This window comes from Agelaius phoeniceus, chromosome 8 (genome assembly GCF_051311805.1).
Source record: "Agelaius phoeniceus isolate bAgePho1 chromosome 8, bAgePho1.hap1, whole genome shotgun sequence".
Classification (NCBI taxonomy): domain Eukaryota; kingdom Metazoa; phylum Chordata; class Aves; order Passeriformes; family Icteridae; genus Agelaius; species Agelaius phoeniceus.
This window is the reverse complement of record NC_135272.1, coordinates 21,924,380-21,947,647: the sequence shown is the minus strand read 5'-3', so window position 1 is coordinate 21,947,647 and position 23,268 is coordinate 21,924,380. Positions and strand designations below refer to the sequence as shown.

Genomic DNA, 23,268 nt, shown 5'->3' with positions numbered 1-23,268 from the left:
CACTCTCAGCACTTTGCACATACAGATAAAAATTGTAACCATTAACAGCTGTGCTCTGTCTATAAGTCAATGTTTGCACAAACCCTTTCTGTTACAGGAAACTCATCAGCTTACTCAGCTTGGCCTTCTTCAACTTTTCTATTGTGTAGGAGAGCCTACATTCCTTATTAGGTATATATCAATAGATTTTATTAAAACATACTTTGTTTGAATGAGACCCAGTTTATAAAAGGTTGAGAATTCCTCTGTCTTTGCCTGAAGTAATTTTTTTATCTATTTTTAACTGCCTTTAAATAGGCTGTAGAGACTGTTATTGTGGTATGTTTTCTGACACCACAACAATTCTTGATATTTCAGATACAGCTGATCAGAAAATGCTGGCAGAGACAGTCGCTGACACATCTGAGTTCATTATTCTAGGGCTGCACTCATCTGCATGTGAGAGCAAAGCTGGCAATCTCAGTTCTCCTGGTTAAGAAATGGAAATTGAAAAACAGAAAAAAGGACTTAAGTCTCATGGTTTTCAAATCAATCTCTTCATGTTAGTGCAAGACTCATGAGTCCTGAATAATTGAATTTGACAGTATTCCTAAAGGGCACAATAGCATGAAGAGATGTGTCTCAACCTGGTGCCAAAGAGAGCAAACTTTTGCCATAGACTCATATTGCTAACAAAAAGAGTAATTAGAAGTAGGAAAGCATGTGTCATTTAGGCTAATGAAAACTGAGTAGTACATTTAACAGTCTCTACTGTCATTAAAATTGACTTTTGTCTATATGGGTATATGTACGCTTCTAATACTGACAGGGCAACACCAGCTCTTATTTGCCCATTTCTAAATAGCTTCTGACTTCTAATTTTAAGTTTCTAATTTATGAATGGATATTCTTGGCAGCAAGAGGATATTAAGGATCTCCTGCCTCTGTTTGTGCTGGATACAATTCATCAATTACCTTCCTGGATCTTGCTTATTGTTTTTCTAAGGCTGGAGGACAGCACAAACACAGGGAGGCTTCTGGTTTAATTGACCTAGGAAGCTGTTAATAGATGTGCTCTAGTGTCAGCACAGATCCTTTTAGGCCTGTCAGCAGACAGCAAAAGTTTGATTCAGCTGCAGATTCTGGCAGCAGTGGATGCAATCACACAGCAATGTTTGGATCCTTTCTTGGCAAGCTCCCAGCTGTGGGTTTTGGCCATTGCTTGTCAGCCGTAGGGAACATTCTGCACGGGCCTGGCTTGTCATCTGGCTTCTCACCCTTCATTTCCAACCTGGAGATAAAGCCACAAGAGAAGGCAGTGCAGCAGTTTGGCTCACAGAGCATTATATGTGCTGCTTTGTTTGTCAATTTTAGTTAATGCCATTTCTTCTCTTTCCTTCTGAGAAGTTCCTGCCATGGTGCAAGGCTGGAACTGGACACTCGGTGTTGAATGAGAAGATGGAGCCTTCTCTGCCCCACGAGTGAAGGAGGAGTTTCTGCTTATCCAAGCCAAGAGCAAACAGGGAGTGTCTCATGCTACAGCAAAGGCACAGAAGCTGTGCAGATGCAAAGCAGAAGCTATACCTTTACTTTTTCTAAATTCATTCAAATTAGAGCAAAAATAAGCTGAAGGTACTTAAGCAAGTACTGAGGAAATGGAGTGGAAATGGCACATATAATCTCTCTCCTGTGAAGATGTACATGCAGAAAAACATTGATGAAGAGGTGACTTTTGAGAGGATATGAGAACAGTCATATCCAATTTGACTTAACTTCCTCCTTAAACAGAGGAGAAACAAGAAGGTAAAAAGACAAATGAAAGCAAGCATGAAGGCTGGCGTTTCTGGCAGGCTAGAAAGGGTGGGGCAATAAATTAAGAAACAATATGAGATTATACTGTAAGGCCAGTTATGCTCATGGGAACAAAAAAATATAAATTTGACATGATAGAGAACCAGAATCACTGGAAGGATGGCATGAGAGAGCACAACATATTTGGATCAATAAGAAAGGAGGAAATGGAGAGGAGCTAATGATCAAGCTAGATAAATGACCTGGGTCTAAATGAAAATAATTTTAAGTGTTGAAACCAAGATGAATTGAGACATTGCAGGGAAAGAAACCACAGCTAGACAGGGTCTTGATAAGAAGACATACAGAAAGCAGATTTCTTGCTATGTGAAAGTGCAACTGAAGTTATGAGGAGGAAGTTAGCATGGATATGACTGACAGAGAAGTGCCAATAATGGGAGCTGCATAGAAATGGTGATTTGGTATTCCACATGAGGACAACTCCAAGGCAGGGAGGCCAAGGAAGGCGGATGAAACTCTGACCTGGCCAGGAGGCAGCAGAGCTAAGTATGCAACCTGTAAATAATCAGCAGCTATTTTGCAAGTATTAACTGGCAGATAGAATTCCTGGTTCAACAGTATTCAGAAATGGCTGTAGGTAAGATTGTCCCAAGAGGTTAATTTAGAATGATGTTGCTTGTCATTAGCACTAGGACAAACCTGCACTCATGAATGCTTAGGGTGCCCTTTGAACTTCTGTAAGATTACATGGATAAAAGAAAGAACAGAATTTGGCCTACATTATTTTGTCATTATACCTCATTTAATTAATGTTTGGGATAATCTGCTTTTAAATTCAGTCACACTTAACTGAAATTAACTTCGCTAAATCTCAAACTGCTGCACTGACTTCTTAGAGCCCTAAATAGAAAGTGCAAATGAGAACAACTGTAGGAAAAGAAAACCCCACACATCAAATCAAAACCTACTAAAACCAACAAAGCAGCTCAGCAACTCATTTCAGCACCCTCCTTCTAAAATTTGTAATAGGAAGAGCAGCTTAACAAAAGTGGTGGAACCTGTTTCTGCATTTAACGATTTGTTAACCCAAGTACAGCTTGCTATAAGGGCTGCAGTTACAGATCTCTGCCTGAATTATGCAATAAACAAGATTATTTCAGTTCATATTGTAGTGAAGAAGAGATTTATGTATTATCAAGTGCAGTGGAGCTACTCTTCAACAAAAGAAGCTTTTTTATCTTTAAAAAAAGAAAAATTGACCAAAAATGGGTAATAGCCAAGAAGTGCTAAATTCTTTCATTTACAAGCATACAACTGCATTAGTTTCAGTAAAATCCAACTACTCCAAACCTCAGGAAACCTTACAGTGAATAGTTCCAAAATTTCCACTACGTTTCCTAGTCCTACCCATTGCTGGTCAGCAGTTACAGCGCAGACCAGAGCCAAGGTGCAAATGTAATGTTGTACTCTGTGCGATCCTTTTCGCTGTGTAATCAGCAGTAAGGCAAAGCTGCAAGCCAAGCTCCGTTACAATGGTGTGGGTGGAGCCTTCCTTGGCCTCTGGGTCATTTGACTGAATTTTTAGCGAACCTACAGAGAACAAGAATTTGCTGCGGACTTGAGGTTGAGTTATTTCGCAATAACCACGGGTAGCAAACGAACTCTAAGGCACAAACACCGTTCCGGTGCACAGGACCCGGCGGGCTGCTCCCGTTCCTAGCGGGGCCGGGCCTCGGGGGGGGCGGGGGCACAGCCGCGCCCCGCCCCGCGCGCGCCGCTGCGGGAGGGCCCCGCCCCTCGTTCCGGCCAATGGCAGCGCGTTCTTCCCCGCCCGGCGCCGCCATTGGCCGCGGCCGCGGCTTCCGCCGAGGGTCGGGATTGGCGGCGGCGCGCGGGCGCGAAAGGTGGCGGCAGCGAAACCCCGGCGCGCGCCGGTGTCCGCGTGAGTGCCCCCCGCTCCCTCCCCCCCCCCTCCCTCAGCCTCGCCCCTGCCGCCCCAGCACCGAACCGAGCCGAGCTGAGCCGAGCCGGCACCGAGCCGCTCCTCTGGGGGGCCCCGCTCCGCGCACCCTCCGCCCCTCGGTGCCCGCCATCCCCGCGGGGGCGGCTCCCCTGGCCGGCCGGAGTGGAGCTGAGTGACGGCTCCACGCGGGGAGCCGAAGGGCCCCGTCTGCGTCCCGTGAGCCCCGGGGCCGATGGGGAAGCCCGCGGCGTGCGCCGGGCCCGGAGCCTGGCTGGCGGGGGCTGTCCCGTAAGGGCAGTGCCGAGCTCGGGCTGTTCCCGCTCGGTGCGGCCCTGGTGCCAGCACCAGCGTTCGGATGGGTGCCGGCTCTCGCTCGCCTGCAGCGGACGGCAGCTCTGTGTGTTAGCTTGCCGTGCTTGCGCTGCTGCTCAGGCCGTGGTGGTGCGCGTTGGGAACAGGCCAATGTGCCTGCTGACCTCTAGCAGCGGGAGTGCCTACCTGTGAGAGACTGGAACCGCCTCTAATCCCGTTCCAGCAGCGTCCCAGGCCCGCTGCACTAAAGCTCCTGCAGAAAAACGGAGCTCCAAAGAGACGGCTCCTGCCTCTTGGCCCTGTTGTTGCACAAGGATGACAGAGTAAAGGGAGCTCAAATTCTTTGGGGACAAAATGTATTTCTGGCTCCACAGCTGAAACAGATGAATCCTTTCATCAGGAGTTTTTTGGAATTTGTTTCCCCTGTGTGGAAAAGTTCATCCAGATCTTTAAAGGTTTGGCAAAGTAACAAGGAAGGAAAGTTTTTCAATGGAACCAGTTTTAGTAACTGTCAGCTGCTGCTTCCAGTCTTACTTATCACTGGTATTACTGCCCTGGGAGTCCCTGCCACTCTTTTGTTCCTGAAAAGGGATTATCAGTTTGGGTTTTTTTATTGTACAGTACTAGTGGACTTTATTAGTTCACAGTTTTATGTAGTGTTTCCAAAATTTGGGAATAAGCATTTCAAAATAAGCATGTTCTGTTTTTCTTGTGGTGGGAGGGCAATGAATAATTATGTTTTGCTGAATTTATCTAGGAGGGAGAGATTTCTCATATGGAAAAGGTATTTTTTTTCTCTTATAGTTTCTTTCAGTCTTTCTGGCTTTCTATAGCTTTTGCAGTGTGCAGTGCAGCTATTTCTGTGTGCATCCATTCCTTGCCTTTCAAAGCAAACTTTAGGGAAAAGACAATGCTTTAATGCGAATGAGGAAACATGAGAGATGAAAATCAGCTGTATTTAAGCTTATCCTGCTAAAGTCTTCCTTCCCTTTCCCTCCCCCTTCTTTCCTCGTTGCTTTACTGGTTTACTGTTTCACTGGGATGGTGGGTGGCGCTTTGTTTTAGGTAGCACAGAGGAACTCCCCAGACTGCCTGAATCTCATCTCAGGAACTGAGTGCAGGGCTAGGAAGTGTCTTACCAGATATGCTTGCTCCCCCAGGTGTCCAGAAGTGGCCCTCAGAGTCTTGGATTTTTTTTTTACTTGAGACTTGTTTTGTGATGGAGGCGGTGTTGAAGTCTCCCTGTGATGAACAGCACCCTCAGCAGGCTGAAGACTTCCACGGGAATCTGGAGCAGAACAGCAAGCTTTCAGGTATCTGCTGAAACAGGGATTGTCAACATTACATTTTGGTGTTGACAGGCTGCTTCATCACTTAGGGAAATTTCAGTATTGATTATAAGCCTGTCTCTATATAATCCTTTTATATAAAGAATTAATGAAATGAAAACATTTGAGGTGGCTTTTGATTTTAAGGTTATTCCTGCTATTTGTGTGTTACAAAAATTCAGCAACAGTAGTTTTGCTAAACCTACTATTAATATATTACAGAACATATTATAAGAAGATACCAGAATAAAAAAAGCCAGCCCTTGAGAATAAAACTGACCAGACAAGTGCACAGACCCAGTATTTTGCCCAGATTGATGCTGAATACTGTTGGTATTGCTTTCCAAATATGAGAAGAAATCACTTTAAAATCTGCTGACAGAAAATGCTGGCTAATATTACTGACTGGTATCACTACCCTGATGGCACCATGACTGTATGCTCTCTGTACCCAGTGAGGATTCAGGCCCCCAGAAGAGAGCGGGTGATGTTTCCACTGCTGTCCTTCAGCATGGACAGTCACTGACTTGTTCCAGCACTTCTCTCTTTCACCCAAACCAGCTCTACTGAGCTCCTAATGCTGTCAGTGCCTTGCCTGAAGCCTCTGCCACCTTGCTTCAAATGGTCTGACAGCTTTAACTTTCTCCAGGGAGGAATCTGAATTCAGTGTTGGACAAAATGGGGTATCTGGCAGATTCTATAGCAGTTGTTGAGTTAGTTCTCCATGGTGGTTAGTATATACCTTAGGATTTTTTCATTCCTAAAATATTTCCCAAAATGTCTTAAAACAATTTGAAGAAGCAGAGAGAACAACTTAAAGGAAAAAAAAGGAATGTAAGTGGATAGTTAAGTGAGGCAGTAGGTTTCACTTCTCAGAAGCATTTTTAGTATGTTAGTTTTTATAAAATCTTGAAATAAAAAAAAAATTGAAAGTGAAAGCTAACTATGACTTGAATTACTAGCTGATTTATTGGGGTTTTAGCAAGAAGAATGTTCTTGAGGCAGTTTTTGTTGTTGTTTAAAGTAAGCTACACAGAAGCCTAGAGATACATGCTAATCCATGCTTTGGTTCTAGCACATCTGATTTTTAAAAACAAAATCTTATTGCTTATGACTTAATGCCCTGGTGGAACATGATCCATTTTGACATATACAATACATTACAATTTATCTGTTTATGTAAATTTAATTTATTTATTTTTAGGATGAAAAATGTATACTCATTTGATTGACTTTTCAAATACCAGTTTGTGCTTAGTTCTGTATACTGTAATATTCTTTACCCCTGACTTCACAGAAATTAGTTACAGCCTCTACACAATTGGTAGCTTCAAAGGAAGTGTATTCTTATGTGGGGTATAGAAAAGGCTTGAACAACAAGGATTTGTAAACTGAATGGAAAACTACATGATTTTTTTGAAATAATCCAGTACAGCATCCTTGTCGTGCCATCTAGTGACTGCAGCATGAAGTGCAGCAGCTGAAATGCAGAGCAAACATGGGCTTTGGTGCCAGCTATTTTAAGTAACAGTGGGAAAGATCACATTACCAATCTTAAAAATCTCTAAAAAATACTGCTTTTTCTGCATTTGTGATTTGCATCTTATGGATTTGCACCTGTGCCTACAGAAATTAATTGTTATAGTTTTGCCTTTTGTCAAATTGCTGTTGCAAATGCCACATAAACATTTAGTGATGAGCTGTAGGTGTCCTGCAAACCAGGCAGCTTTTGCCCTCTCAGAGTCTGCTATATGTCAGATAAGTAAAAAAATAGTTTAAATGCTGCAGCTTAGAAAGGAGTGTGATGAAGAACAGCAATATCAAGTATCCACATAGTAATGTCAATAGGCTAGAATACCTTTGTGCTGTTCTTTCCTCTGTGTATGTGAACCCACAGTCCTATGAAGTGTAATTTGTGATCTCCAAAATAGATCAGATATTGAATCAAGTAATAAAATTTCTAACTTATTTTCCCCATTCTTCCCACAGCAGGAGTAAAAAAAGATATTGAAAAACTTTATGAAGCAGTGCCACAGCTTGTAAATGTGTTCAAAATAAAGGAAAAAATCGGAGAAGGTAAATGTTTCATTTTATCTTGCTTGGAGTTAAGATTTCTTTTGGCATTTCTAACTTAAAAAGTATAAATCTAAGATCCCAAATGGTCTCTGTAGGAATTCTTTCTGAGCACATAGGTGTATTAATTAGGAACACTTTCAAGCTATTTTCTTGAAAATCTGGTATATTAAAGCCTTTTAAAAAAACAGCATTCCAGTTTTGGCAATTAAAAACTTTTTAGGTAGATTCAAGTAAATAGTCTTAAAAATCCATTCGTTTTTCTCCCTTATATGAGAAATCTACTTATGTGTAGCTGTGTTTTTGACATACTTAATTGGTGTTCCTTAAGTTAGCTTTGTTTCCACTAAAATCTCTTGGGCAGAAGTGGATGAGGAAACTGAAAGGTTGGAGCTGCTTTACTTAAAAAATGAACAATTTTTTTATTGTTGAAGACATACGGTATCAAATTTTAGGATGCTTTTGTTCACCTTGCCTTCAACAAGACAGTGTTGCAAATACCTTAAATTAGTGTCAGCCATGACTATAAATAGATCCAGGTTCTTCTGAGTGTGGGATTTCAGCACTTTTTTAGATGCCTAAGAGTTTTTATTTCAAAAACCACCAAGCTACTTAAAAACCCCCAGCTCCATTCCCCACAGGAATGTAAAATTAAAAAAAAACCCAAAACTTTTTCCTATCATAAAAAAGATTGTGTAATTAAACAAAATTTCTGGTTATGAATAATACTCTGATATTGCTCTTGGGAACAAACAATGTTTTTTAAGAATACTATTTGCAGTACAACAGCATTATGAGAAAACAAGCTTCAACTTAGGATTCCGCTCTGGAATCACTTTCATTTTAGCAGTTCTCACCACCAAAAATAATGTCTTAAGTCAAATTTGGTAACCCTTGTTGCTGCAATTAGTTCTGTTGGAGGTGTGGGTCTCCAGATTGTTTGGGATTTTTTTTTATGCTTGCATGAAGTATTTAGGTTTTGCTGGCATTTTGATGTATGTTTGCACTCAGACTGTTGAACCAGCATGATGCAAACACATTACTTAAAATGTAATCAAAATGTAATTCTTTATTCATATGGAAGAACACTTCAACTTGTATGTTCAGATATCTCAGATCATTAGGATAAATTAACCTCCTAAGAGGCTTATTAGGGCATCCTTAAAATGAAGTGGCTGGGTAAGCTTATCATACAGGCTGAATACTCCCTTGCTCAAGCACAGGTATCACATTGGGTGTGGTAAAATGCTCTGGGCAGATAAACAGTGCAGTGAGACATCATGTGGGAAGCCTTACTTTATAGATAAAGTACAGAATTAAGGAAAATGTAGCAATTTCAGAAGTGCTTTGAGTAGCACTGGCAGTGCTTTCCAGATTAGCATTATATATTCCTCTTACATTGTAGGGAGAGGAGGTAGATGTCAGATGAAAGTAAGCTACCTAAACAAGAAAGCAAATCAAAGATAGGAAATTTACATTCAAAGAGCACTGTGTCCCAGGCAAGTTAGACAGTGTTATATTTGCATTTTTACTGACATAAAAAACTTGTATACAAGATCAGTAAATTCAGTAGTAGAAAAAAGGAACTGGATTTTTCTCTTCTAGAATCTGCTTTTGATGTAGTATCAAGTGTACTGCAGGATTGTGAACAGTCAGATCATTTCTGTAAAAATCTGCATTGACCTAATTAAAAATGTTGAAGACTGTGTTTTTCTCCTTTGTTTACAGGTACTTTTAGTTCTGTTTACTTGGCCACAGCACAGCTACAAAGAGGATATGAGGAGAAAATGGCTCTGAAACACTTGATTCCAACCAGCCACCCTCTGCGAATAGCTGCTGAACTTCAGTGCCTCACAGTGGCAGGGTACATAAACTAAAAAATTATGATTTTCCTAACTACTGAACGTTGTCTCACTGTTCTGTATTTAAGTTTTGGCACTTCTCTTGTTTTGTATTTAAACACACACAAATACATTCTTTTTCTCGAGAGCAAATAACAAAAGGAGTGTCTTACCTGTAATGGATGCCCTTTGCTGATAGTCTCAGTTTGGAGGGGTGCTCTATTTACCAGCTGAGAAATTCCATTATATATCTTTGTGGTAACAAAGTTCCAGCTCTGAAATGCTTAGAAAAAAGAATGACTTCATTAGAAATGTGGTTTTAGGAATGGATATTTGTTGGTGGAGTGTGCTGAATAGCACTTTCTTAAAGTAGTAGGATCATGAAAGTTAGGGCCTATATTAATTGCAGTGGTAACTACAAACTACACCCCACAGATAATCTGCAGAGTTCTATTCCAAACTGGAGAATAGAGCATAAAATGGAGTTCAAATGGAACAGAGCTGTGAGCAGCAAGAGCACAAGTGCTGATTGCTGATAAGACTGCTGTCAAAATATAAATTAGGGTTAAAAGAAAGCTTGAGTGAAGTTTTTATTTTGAAAAAATAAAGGAAAATAGACATCCATCTTCTGTCCTTTGTTCAGTAAAACTGCTTTTCTTCTAGGGGACAAGATAATGTTATGGGAGTTAAATACTGCTTTCGGAAAAACGATCACGTTGTCATTGTTATGCCATATCTGGAGCACGAGTCCTTCTTGGTGAGTCTCAGACTTCTGATATGTAGTAAAACATTTAATTAAAAGCAGATGCATAATTATTCTACAATTCTATAAATTACGGTATCCAAATATTCTTTCAGGACATTTTGAATTCCCTTTCCTTTGAAGAAGTGAGGGAATACATGTTTAATCTGTTTAAAGCGTTGAGGCGCATCCATCACTTCGGCATTGTTCACCGTGACGTCAAGCCCAGCAACTTCCTCTACAACAGGCAGCTAAAAAAGTGAGTCTGGCCATACTGTGATCTCATCTGGGGATGTGTGCCTTGGCAGAACAGAGTCAATTAGGCTTTTAAGCTTCTTTCCTTCCAGCTCCATAACATGTGCTTAAATAATAAAGCTGAAAACGTGGAGTTTTATTTGTAAAATTTTTCTTTCACTGTTAAGGGACTTGAGAAGGGAAGGATTTTTTTTTTTTTTACTTAAGGTAGTATCTGCTTCATAGAGTGACAAAGACCTGATAAAATGAAGATTTTACTACTGAGTAAAAGTACTGCATTTTCAAATAAGAATGAGAAGAATAAAATATGGGGGTTTTTTAAATAAGAAAGTCAATTATAACTTGTGGTGCAAAGAATGATCCTTGTACATTTTTAATAGTGGATAGAGTAAAACTGATACAGGTAAGATAGCTGGCTTTGGGCTGTTTTCACCTTACATTGAATGAATGTTTATAACTAGTAGAGTTGGCTCTTTTGCCTGTAAGTTACAAAATATAAAGACTGTAAAAAGTGAGGTACTGCTTCTTTGTGAAGAGCTGAAATAGACAGAGTGCTACAGTGCTAGCAGTCCTATAGCTGTACTTGTTAGCATAGTGCTTGCAAAGCTGAGACACTGAGGTATTGGAGTGTGTCCAAAACAAAGCACTGTAGCAGGATGCACATCCCCAATGTGGAAATGATAGGAAACAGCCTCAAGTTGCATCAGGGAAGGTTTAGATTAAATATTAGAAAAAAGTTTATCAAGCATTGGAATGGGCTGTCCAGGGAAGTGGCTGAGTCACCATCTCTGGAGGAATTGAAAAGACCTGTAGATCCAGCACTTAGGGACACGCTTTTGTGGGACTTGGCACAGCAGGGTTAACAGTTGGACTTGATTTTAAAGGTCTTTTCCAACCTAAATGTTTCTGTGATTCTATGCAGTGAAAGTTTGTAGGGGAGATTTGATCGCATTTTGCTAAACCACAAGCTTAAAAGTTTGAGAAATACTGTTTTGGCTTTTTTAATCTGTCAAAATGAACATGTACTGTCATCTTGCTCTTCCTACATTTTTTTGAGCCTTAATCTCTCCTTTGTGTTTAGAGGTGTGGAGTTGAGTTTGAGACCCGGGGACAGATGGATTGTCTCTGTACTGGTTGTAGCAAAAAATAATCCTTTTAGAGACAGATCTGAACTGTGAACTAATGTAGCCTTACCTGTTTGAAGACTAAAGTAAATTCCAGTAGTATTTGCCAGAACTCTGTCAAAACTTTTAGCACTGTTGGTCTTGTCTGTCTTCACTGCTACCTTTGTCCTGTGCCCTTGGGAATCCTGCACGAGTTGAGTCACTTGTACATGATTGCTGGCTGAAGGTTCAGGGCTGTAGGATTAGAAAAACTTCAGAAAGGAGTTGCTGGAAATATTTTTTTAACACCTTTGGAGGAAGGATGCACTTGATAAGATTTTGGGACAAGAAACAATGAACAATGGTGTAGGGTGAAAACATTGAGGAGATAGGTAAGATGGGTCAGTAGGAGGAGAAGGAAGAAAATAGGACTGTGATGCTGGCAAGAGTACAGATAAGCAACGTTGAATGAAGTGTGAAAGAAAGATAAATAAGTAATGAATAGTAAATTGAACGACTAATAGATACTTTGTGACTCCTGATTCTGAATTTGTCTTTTCAGGTATGCCTTGGTAGATTTTGGCTTGGCACAAGGAACCCCTGATACGAAAATTGAGCTTCTTAAAACTGCCCACTCTGAAGACCAGCAGGGAAGTTGCTTACAAATGAATCCCATTGTAACCTTGGGAAATGGGGTTTCTGTCAGTGTCACAGCACCCAAACAGATAGCTCAACAGTCAGCCTCAAAAGCAGCTGACAGAAGGTCCAGCTCACTTTCAAAAGTACAGATGAAACAAGGAAGAGGAGGAAAGGTTCTCAATCTCTTTCCTTAATGCTGTTGTATATGTTTAATGTGTTCCTTCATCCAACAGGGGGGGATGCAGTACTTGCACAGAAGCTGAGCCTGCACAGCAGCACAGTGTTCATATCTAAGGAGCCACTTCTACATAACTATTGGCTTTATCATTATCTGTTAGATGTAATACAGGGCTGAAGGCATTATAAACCCTAACATGAGTTACTATTTAAATAGCCTTAAATCCTTTTTTAGAGGCATGGATGGGGAAACTCCTCCCCAAGCCAATAATCATTCACCTATGTTTAGTTACTAGTTGCATAACAAGTGCAATACAGACTACACTTGGATTGTCTTGGGGCACTTAAGAAGTGTGGTTTTGTAAACGTGTTTGCTGTTCTGTCTAGACCATGTTTCTTCATCCACAGTAACCTGATGCCTGAAAATTACTTACATGCAGCTGTTTTTGTTTTGTGACACTCCACACATTTTTGAACTGTCAGTACCCAGATGCCTGTTAAACAGGATCCTTACTGTCCTTTTTGTTGGTCTGTAGGAGGACTCTGTGCACCATTCTGTCCAGCGCTCTGTCTTTGGAGAGAGGAATTTCAATGTCTACAGCTCCACATACCAGGAGAACTCAAGCACAAAAGTAAGAAGTATTGACTCATCAGTAGGATCAATCTGCTGCATATTTGAAAAAGTATAGAACTGGTTGTTCTGGAAGACAGAGCACTGCTCTAGAATGCTGTGCAACTCAAAGGTTTTGAGCAGACCATTAAACATGTCTTTCCTGAAAGGCTCAAAGAATTTTTCATTTCTGTTTGAGTCCCTTTTGAAGCTCCTAAACAAGGAATTCTGTAGCTGTCTCCCTAGCTGATCTTGTTTGGATGCTAAGTTAATCTTTTTTCCTATACATCTATCTGTGCAGCTAATCATAGAATCACAAAATAAAGTGAGTTGGAAGGGACCCATGAGGATCATAGAGTCCAACTCCTGGCCCTGCACAGGACACCCCCAGAGTCACACTGTGTGCCTGAGAGCATTGTCCAGACACTGCTGGAGCTCTGGCAGGCTGCTGCTGTGACCACTGCCCTGGGGAGCCTGTTCCTGTGCTAAACTACTTCCTACTTACCTTGTGAAATTTAAAAAAAAAAATTATTTTGCAGTTGAAGCTGAGGATAAAACTTGTAACTATTTTTTTTTGTAATCAGTATTTAATATGACAAGGGGCAAACCCCAACTAATTAGAGGGTTTGGTTTATGGTATTTTATTGTAGAACTAGAGTTAGTGTGTTGCTGTGTAATTTCATTTTTTTTTCTTATTTTCATATTGAGCCAAAAAAAACCTTGAAACACTATACTAACTTGAAAAATATTTGCCTTGTAGCTTCAGAATATCTAATATATATTGGTTTTTCTGTAAACACTGAAAACGTCTTCTGCAGGGGAGGAAGTCAAGCTATCTAGAAAGTTCGAGTGTCTGTTATATAGTAGTTTTGGTACTGTTAAAGAGGTTTGCTGTCTGTTTTAAAATTCTTCTTGTTCATCACCACCTGTTAGGTCAGTATTTTAGGAACTGTCCTATCTATATGTAAAGGAAGACTTCTTAAATATGTCACCTTCTCTAAAATATCTCCATTGCAGCTCCTAAAACAATCAAAGGTGATAGATGTTTCATCCAGGAAGTTAATAACAAAGAAGAAGATTATTTCTACCAGAACTGTGAGCAATGGGGCAGCCAGGAAAGCTGCCAGTGCCTGCCCTTTAAACCTGCCCTGTGACTGTTATGCAACGGACAGAGTCTGCAGTGTTTGCCTTTCAAGGTAATTTGCTTTGATAATGTTGTTAAATTGTCTACTCTGCTGTCAAGCAAAGTCAGAAACTTAGATTTACTAGACTGCTGATTTAGTGTGGAAGATAGTATTTGATCTCTGCAGCCCTTAAGAGACTGAGTATGCTCTTTTTAAACAAAAATAGTTGATGGAATTCATGGATTAGTCCACTGCTATCTGCAGCTAGAAAGATTCACTGGTAATTATTTTCTTGTTGTGTTTATTTATTCACCTACATGTGCTGTAGAAAATCACTTGAGTTAATTTCAACACTTAGAAAAGTGTTCTAAATTCTGTCATTTAGTAGTTATCTAATAGGCCTAAATTATAGCAACAGTCAGAAATCATGAGATGTAGAATAAAAAGGAAGGATGACTGTTTTGTATTTGTTCATCTAAAAAACCAAGAGAATCACAGAATGGTTTGGGTTGGAAGGAACCTTAAAGGTCATCTTTTTCCAAACCCCCTGCCATGGGCAGGGGCAGCTCCCACTAGAGCAGGCTGCTCCAAGCCCCATTCTGCCTGGCCTTGAGCACTGCCAGGCATGGGCATCCACAGCTGCTCTGGGCAGCCTGCTCCAGTGCCTCATCTTGGACAATCTTAGCAGCTGAGTTCAACTCCATCCCTCTGCAGGTATTCTGGTTATGATCTACTATTGCCTTTTATCCACACATGATCTTTTAAATAATGGTAACCTTGGACCTTTTAGTTAATCTAACAAAAAGTAAATTCCTGGCAACACTCAGAACAACCCTTAGGTTGCTCTGCACTGACACAAAGTCATAGCATCCACCTTCAAGAATCTCATATAGTTTTTGCCTTGGGTTAATTAGCTTCAACTTTAAAGTTTCCCATGAAAACAAGCCTTTAACAAAAATAACACTTCTCTTAGATGAAACCAAGAAAAGGTCATTGTGAATTAAGTACACAATAAGTATTTCTCTGGTATTATCTTACGCTAGATAATATAATTAAAATATACTATAATAGATAATACAGATATTATGTGTGTATCTTAGGATTTCATGCTAGATAAGATGCTTGAAACCTCTGTAAAACTTGAATAAAGCAGGGTTAGGATGTTTACACATCTTACACAAGTATATTCTAAAAATAATAGTAAGTATTATTAGATTTAGAACTTACTTATCAACTTCTACATTCTAATATTTTTGTCTCTTATTACAAGGCGTCAGCAAGTGGCTCCCAGGGCAGGAACACCTGGGTTCAGAGCACCAGAAGTATTAACAAAGTGCCCCACTCAGACCACAGGTACTGCCCAACAGACTCAAACAATGGCTTTTTTCACCTTTTCATCCTTCTCCTTTATGCATATTTTGTTGTCTTTTTTATGGGAGGATTTTTTTAACTTCTGAAATTCATTTGTCATCTTTCTAACGCTTTTCAGGTATTTCCTGATTTTAATTAAAAGTTTATTATTCAGAGGAAGAAAAATCTTGAATAAATCTTGGGGAGAGGGAGCATTGTTTAGCCTTTTCTAGGCAAGTTGTAACTTATGCTGCCATAGCAGGCATAATTAATGTTATAATTGCAAATGTGTTCTAGAAAGCATTATTTAATGACTTTTTATCATATTTTTACTTTTTGTTAGTGGTTTAAGTAGATGGTGTATAATTGTCATAATTTTTCTGAACTAAAATTTTAATTTCCCTGTGTTAAAATTTAGTTCATAAGATTCAGTGGTTTGGGTAAATATTGGGACAGAGCAGAGGGATGGTTAATGCATTACCTGGTGCAAGCAAGGTGGGAGAGGTGGTGCCTACCTGCAGGATGGAGAACCAATAGGAGCAAAGTTACCCATTAAATATTTGCTGTATGGCCAGGAGTTCTAACTTACAAAAAATACAAATATCCCCAAAAACTGGATTTAAAATATAAGGTTTGGCCATTTTTTTCTGAATAGCTTTTGAGAAAGCTGTTAATTTTCAGTAAAGTATGTAAGAACACTCAAAATAGAATTATCAATATATTTGATCACCTTATGCCTAGGTAGCTTACTGCTGTTTGAAACAGCATCTGTGGTGTGAGTATGACTGGGATTTCAAAGGTATGGCAGCTTGTTTGGAGTTCTTGTGCCTGTGCTGTAACAGCCAGCTTTATGGGCTAGCAGTCATCCAGAAATCTAGGACAAGTTTAGACAACCTCTGAATCTGTCTAGACAGAACTGAGGCAGGAAGAAGATGTACCTAGGAAATCTTGGACATGTGCTGGTGTTCAGCACGCTCTCAGATGGATCTCTGTTCTTTAGGGTAATGAGATTACAAAAAGGAGGGGCAAATCTAGACACCCTTGGGTATGGCACAGACATCCCTGGACTGAGTCAGTGGTGCTGAGCTCCTGCAGTACATCAACAAAGCCCTGAACTCAAACTGGGTACACTAATACTAATTTTTATGATACCATGTTTTATTTGAACTAGCAAGTATTACTGTCCACTTTCATTTGGGGCTGCTGGAGTCACCTCCTTGTACTCCTAGCAGTGTCACTCCTGGTTTTGGCCTCTGTGCTGACCCCAAGTTACTGGCTGAATCCAGGTGACTCTACCCAGAGCTACTACAGCACGTCTGACCCAGGTTCACAGTGCTGGGAGTACAACCCAAACTCCCAAGCTGAGGCTACACAGGTCCAGTTCCACTTTCCCTTGGTTTGTCCCTTGCTCCCCTTTCCTCACTAGCTGGGTAACACTAGACAATAGCATAGGGAGGAATCATGATTTTCATGTCATTCCACAAGATCTTGCACTCTGCTGATGATCACAGCTCTACTACAATTGTGGGGCCAGGATTTACTGCCCACTCAAATGGATAAAGCCTTATAATTTCAGCAAGAGTTACATAATTAAACCTTCTCAAAGGTCTTGACCTTGATTACTCCAGCTTACCCAACCACATCCTCAGGGGGATGCATGGCCCCTCAAACAGATAGTATTACTGTATCACTGTTGGAAAGATGATACTAAAACATTTTACAGGAACTGTGCAGAAGGCTGAAAACCTTTCCACTGTAAATTGTGCCAAATTATTAACTTGGATTTTTTTTCTAAATAAAAGACATAAAATCTGGTTTTGCAACTAAAGTCAACCTAATACCTTTTGTCCAAATCAAAGTCCTGTGCTGAGTGTTTCTAATTAGAACATCCAAATTAATTACTGCCTATTTTGCTGCTTACTTTTTTCAATAGGACTAGGATGAATATGCCTCTATTTCCCAACTGTTAATTTTTCTCTTTGGAGTTTGAGATCCTTCAAACTTTCTCCTTCACTTTCCTTGCCATCTCTTAAAATGTGCACCTTAGTGAGCCAAAAAATTATGGCAGACAGGTATTCTTGTAACTTCCAGCACTGAAGTTTCCATCAGGCTTTGGCCTCTATCCCCAGAGTACTCTCTGTACTCTTCATAACACAATGAAAGTGATGAATAGCTTTGAACTATTACAGTTTTTAAACTGCCTACCTTGTCGAGTGAGTTCATACGAGAGAAGAACAAAGTTCATAATAAGATCAGTTTCTTAGTACTGCCTACCTGCCAGCCTCAATCCCCAAAAGATTTTCACAAACATTTTTTATTTGTGACCCTTATATAGATTTTCTCCATAGAAAGTAAAGTTAAATATTTATCAAACCAGCCATTTCATTTGCCCCCTCTCATCTTCCCAGGTAAAACAACTTCAAACATTGTTTTGGTTCATTTTAAGTTTAGCAAGTTAATGGAATTACTCATATGAAAAAACTCCCTCTGCATTAAAGTAGGAAATTATTCTTCAATCTAATTACAGAAGTTTCCACTATTATCTGAAGTATTATCTGTGTGACCAAAGTCAAGAAGTACTTCAGAACATAACTTTTGCTCATAGAAACTTTTCAGATCATAATTTATTTTTAAAGTTGAGATTGTGTTTGTGATGAAATTGTGAGTTTAGTTATTAATAAATTTGCTTTCCTTTGCAGCAATAGACATGTGGTCTGCAGGAATCATATTCCTTTCTTTACTCAGTGGACGGTATCCATTTTTCAAAGCAAGTGATGATTTAACTGCTTTGGCACAAATCATGACAGTTCGTGGATCCAGAGAAACCATTCAGGCTGCTAGAACTTTTGGTATGCAAACCTTCATTTTGGGGGAAGGGGGGAAATGTTACTTAATACTGTGATTTACAATCAATTTTTTTGTGTAAATAAATATATTTTTAGGTTTGAGAGTAATTTTGGAAGTAAATCACGTTTTTTGAAGTGTATATTGAGAGACTTTTTAGACAGTTTTGTGTTTTTCTGTCTTTTACAGTCTGTGTATGGGGTACTTTATGTCATAGTTTTCCCAGCCTGCCTACTGCCTTTCACTAAGTCAGGGCTACTTGAGGTGAAGTATGCCAATGAAATGTTTCCTACTGGCATTTGGTTAGAATTCTTGAGACAGTGTTTCTATTTCTACAAAATTTGGCCTGGAGGCTTAAGTCAATGTGACTTAAAATTTAGATGATGTAAACCTTCCTTTTCCCCCACCCCTTTCCCCAGAAGGCCTAGTAAAACAAACAAACAAGCTAAAAACCCAATACCCAACAGCTGGCCTGTTTAAAAAAGACACAATCACCACAAAACACAAAATATCCAAATAACCATTCCCCTAATTGCTTGCAGGCTAAATGCTGCAGCACTTGCTACCTGGATGTGTAACTGCCAGCATCAATTTTCATTCTCCAGACATGGGTGTAAAAATCAGGGTATTTAATTGTCTTCAGTTCTGTTTTAATGACAGTGAAATGCAAGTTGGTGTACAGGGTGGCTGACAACCTGTCACTACATAACTTGACATAACCCAAAGCTCTTTGTTCTGAGCAGAACTGAGATGATGACCCCTTCCTTCTGACTCTCAGGGGTTGCTGGCTGCTTCTGTAGCAGCAGGGCTGGTGTGGAGGCACAGGGGGCTGGATTTGGTTCTTTGATAGATTTGTTTTTCTTTCATGCTGGTTATAATTTGAGACATGAAGTTTCTCTGAAACAAAAGTTACAGTGGCATAGAAAGTATAATAAGATGTGGCTTCCTGTACAACTTTTTTTCCCCTAGGCAAATCAGTTGTGTGTACCCAAGTTGTCCCAACTCAAAACCTACGAACCCTCTGTGAAAAGCTGAGAGGAACAAATAGCAGCTGTAAGGGATCTCAGGGGGAAGGGCCCAGCAGGTCTGAAAACAACACAGCTCTGTCAGTTGCAGCAGACAAACCCTGTGCTCCTGAGACACTTGGAAAACAAATTCAACACTTAGAGAGTCTTCAGGAAGGTGATGGTGCTTTGGAAATGAAGGAAAATGACATGAAAGGATGGGATCAGGTTCCTGATGAAGCCTATGACCTACTTGATAAGCTACTAGACTTAAACCCTGCAACAAGAATAACTGCAAAAGAGGCTTTGCTGCATCCTTTTTTTAAAGACATAAGGCTCTGAGAAGATAACTTACTTTGTTATTCCTTTCATATGTTTTGTGTAGAAATGAAATACTGAGGCAGTTTTACCTTGTTGCCCTCAACATTTACGCTCACTGAAATAACATCACACTGTGCTCTGAACTACTGAAATTTTGTCTTGTACAGTTAGACTGCAAATGTCAGTTTAAGAAATACTTGCAGATGCAAAAGTTACATAAACATCACTAGCGTGATCACTAAGTGTCTTATCCTAGGACACTTCTGAGAGGTTATTGCTGTGTATACCTGTTCTCTAAAAAAGTTAACTTTGATCAAAAACAACAAAGAAAAAAGAGTTTCATAAGATCTATGCTTAATTCTCGATATATTCCCTTAAAATTTACAAGTTTGCCTTAAGGTAAGACTGAAATAAGAAAGTGTTTGAGATACTTTTTTCTGTACTTGCAAATCTCTGCTTTGTTCCTGTTTGGTACATGGGGGACTGAAAATGGAACAAAGAGTATTCATTTTGTTCAGACTATATTCAGAGAACAGTATTACTTTGGGAGTGTTGCTAGAAGAAAGGCCAGGTGCTGGAGATTACATCATCAAAAGAAAAGCATAACTTTTAAAAGTACATTTTTGTCCCTGTCTGGTCTTTGCTACTTAGGAAACAGTAATAAATGCAGTTACTCATTTTGCATGTTTCCTCAGTGCCATGGGTAACTGCCAGTATTCCACAGCTGCTGCCTTCAAGGATGTCGAGTGCCAGGCATAGGTTTGATTTCTGTTCTAGAAACTGATTTCTTAAAAAATGCTTGTTCAATAAATGATTTGGTTTTATAACTTCAGAAGCTTGTCTAGAGATGCTTCTATAAAACTCAGGTAAGGTTTTCCTGTAGGATGTTTCTGTTCAGGGAGTCTTCCACATTGGTTTCCTGCATTCCTTCCTCAGTGACAGAAGCCACTTTGGATAGCTTTAGTGCGTATGGCTCTTATAGCAGACCTATCCTAATTGTCAAGGAACTCTTAGACAGAGTTAGCTAGCTGTTTTCTGGTCCTGAGGAGGAAAATCCCACACCTTCAATGTGCAAAGTAAGCTACATCACATCCAACAGAAGTTTCTCTAAATCCCTTGATGATTCTGGAGACTGAAACATAATACAGTGTTTTTCCATATACATTTCTTGAGATGCTGATGGAGTTGCTCTAAGAGGTTCTTTTGATAACTCCTGTAAAAGCCTTCTCATATGAGCTGATGGTTATGACAGTGCAAAGATCCTGACCAGGACTGGGGCTGAAGAGACAAGATATCAATATTTTCAAAATCTTGAATACATAGAAAATAATGGTAACGTTGCTCTGTTTCTGGCATCAGCTGTTAGGGGAAAAATATTTGCAGATGTCAGAATATTGATTGCAGAAAATCTTGAAACCCTCAAGACCCTGGGGCCCAGGTCTTGTAATTTTTGCTGTTTATATAATTTCAACACAGCACGTCACTGAGAAATTATTTATCTAAAGGAACTGTGGCCAAATTTGGCAAGCAATGCTGTCTGCCAGTGTCTGCAGATGTATTGTTTCCTCCTACATTCACTCGTGCTGTCTATGGGCTTATGAGAGCACCAGCTGACAACAAGCAAAAATATGTCAGCTATCTCTTGTGAGCTTTCAAGCTTTCCCTGCTAACAGCCTTCAGCAGCTCCTCCCCTCAGACCCACAGCAATTAAACTCTGCATTGGTTTAAAAGCCAAAAAGGAAAAATCATTGCTAATGGTATTTTTACCAAAACACTAAGGGTAAATGAAATTCGTAAGGAACAGTTCTAAGCTCTGCGTATTCCATAACAAGCTGGAAAAACACATTGGTATTCCTTTTTCCAGTCAGCTATTTAAAATGTGGAGAATTCTTGTTTCAAGTGGAAGGATGAAGGATGAAGTAAAAAGAAAAGTGTGCTTGAACTAGCATATGCGAAGGAAGTAATTTTTGCCGCATTCTACAGAAGAAAGCCAGAAGCAAAACGTTAAATGCAATGGGCTCTTACAGGGACCAAAAAAAAAAAAAAAAAAAAAGAAGAAAGAAAAATATGAAGGAAAAGAGCAAGAAAACACTAGGGCTGAGCAGTGGTCTCTAAAAACCATAGGTAAGAGCCAAATACTAAGATTCCTTTAAAGTTGAAATACATGATTTGAGATATTTATAAACTGAACATGAATCTTGTACCATGAGAGCTGCAATTAGAAAAAATTCTGCACAGAAATTACATTGCTTCAACAAATGTTCACTGGTTGTGAGGTCACAGCTGGGTGAGTGTTAAGTTCTGGACACCATCTATGACAAGGTTAGTAACTAATTGGGCAGAAACCAAAAATGGCAGCAAAAAGCTGCATGGGCTTGGAGAGATGAATAGAAACTGGTACCTAGAATTCTGAGAACAGGATGCTGGGAGCAAATCTAAATACACCTGTGTATTTAGCATAGGGAAGACTAGTTTATTCTCAGTACTAAGCCAGACTAGGTGAGGAAATTGTGACATGTTTATGATGCTCATCCTAGTTGAAAAGGGTAACAAATGCATATTTATATTTATTTTCCTAGCACCTTTCTGGCCATTACATTCTACTAGTGAGCAAAATACAAAGAAAGAAAAAAATCTTTAGAACTTGCTTCATATATTTGTTGGTGATGAAAAGGTATGTTCTGAGTGAGGTGATATAAATAATGCTTGCATTTAGCAGGGGACACCTGAATTTTTCTGCCTCCTGAAGGCAGACCACACAAGGCAACTGAAGTCAAAACCTCAACAACCCAGGTTCCTCATTTGCTCAATTTTACACCGCATTTAAAAGACCTCTTGGCTGTATAGAGAAAATGACTAACCTTTCAAATCACTTAATAGAACAACAGCATTTTAAAGGAAATTAGTACTTTATGGCTTTATAAATTCCAAATCTATAATGGAACTATGCAGATCAAGTGGTAGGCTTATAGCAAGGACAGTTCTCTTGAGACATTACTGAAGCAATGCTCTTCCTGCAGCACAATTGTAAATGTTTCTTGGTTGGGTGTTTCTAATGTTTATTTTTTTTAGAGCACATAGTAAATTATTTTACTAATGTAGCCACAGCATGTTCACTTCAGAATTCTCTTGTAGCTTATCCAGAAAACAGAACACGTCCCAGGTCAGTGGCAGTACATATGTGGTTCATACCCCTCTCTGCTGCTGTGTTCCTGGCTGGCCAGTTCAAGGGGTAGTAAATATTTAAATTGGCAGCCTGCACACAGTGGGTGGAAACTGGATAGTCCCTTTGATCATAGGCTTACAAAGGCCAGCATATAGAGTTTTGTTACCCTGGTAACAAAAAAATTCTGGTACTGCTGAGCTGAGGGTCCAGTAAATTGGATATTTTGCATCAGCATAACCTAGATAACCAAGAGTTTTTAAATATGCCTGTTATGTGCTCAATTCTGCCTCTCCATGACTCAACCCTTTCTACTTTCATGTCCACTGACTGCTAGAATTATCCCTATACAATGGTTTATTGTATCATGTTAAAAACTAACCACTATATGCATTCCTGAGTATCCCCAGAGTATTGTTTATTCCATTTATGGAAGGACTCACATCTTCCTCTGGGGATATGGCAGGGAAGAGAGTGGTTTTGCTACATGTTATTTGGTTTCTTGCATAAAGTTCTTCCATAGTTTTCAGAAGAGTTGGATTTTAATCTAAGACCTAAACTTCTGTTTCAAAAATTCTAGTGCTAAAAGTGTTTTGTGGAAGGTATTAATTTGCTCCATGTCTTTTAT

The 23,268-nt window shown here is 39.6% G+C and overlaps 2 protein-coding genes across 2 annotated transcripts in view; one reads left to right on the top strand and one right to left on the bottom strand.

The window, feature by feature from the left end:
* Window positions 1–5,313, bottom strand: part of HFM1 (helicase for meiosis 1) — a 56,927-nt gene extending 51,614 nt beyond the window's left edge. The window contains exon 1 of the mRNA XM_077182263.1: window positions 5,206–5,313. The gene's annotated coding sequence lies outside the window, so the exon portion shown is untranslated. The remainder of the gene's footprint in view (window positions 1–5,205) is intronic.
* On the top strand, window positions 5,251–21,427 carry CDC7 (cell division cycle 7). Its single transcript, XM_054638249.2, has 11 exons — window positions 5,251–5,379; window positions 7,384–7,470; window positions 9,196–9,331; window positions 9,972–10,065; window positions 10,167–10,309; window positions 11,971–12,220; window positions 12,761–12,856; window positions 13,852–14,030; window positions 15,229–15,311; window positions 18,008–18,157; window positions 19,122–21,427. Exons 1-11 carry the CDS (start codon window positions 5,286–5,288, stop codon window positions 19,496–19,498), a joined length of 1,689 nt encoding a protein of 562 aa, XP_054494224.2. The 5' UTR covers window positions 5,251–5,285; the 3' UTR covers window positions 19,499–21,427.
* Window positions 21,428–23,268: the final 1,841 nt, after the last annotated feature.

Excerpts from the sequence above, each read along its gene's own strand:
- CDC7 (XM_054638249.2), top strand. The coding sequence starts at position 5,286 with ATGGAGGCGGTGTTGAAGTCTCCCTGTGATGAACAGCACCCTCAGCAG. Across the intron at positions 14,031-15,228 it reads TGCAGTGTTTGCCTTTCAAG|GCGTCAGCAAGTGGCTCCCA; the intron begins GTAATTTGCTTT and ends TCTTATTACAAG. Across the intron at positions 15,312-18,007 it reads GTGCCCCACTCAGACCACAG|CAATAGACATGTGGTCTGCA; the intron begins GTACTGCCCAAC and ends TTTCCTTTGCAG.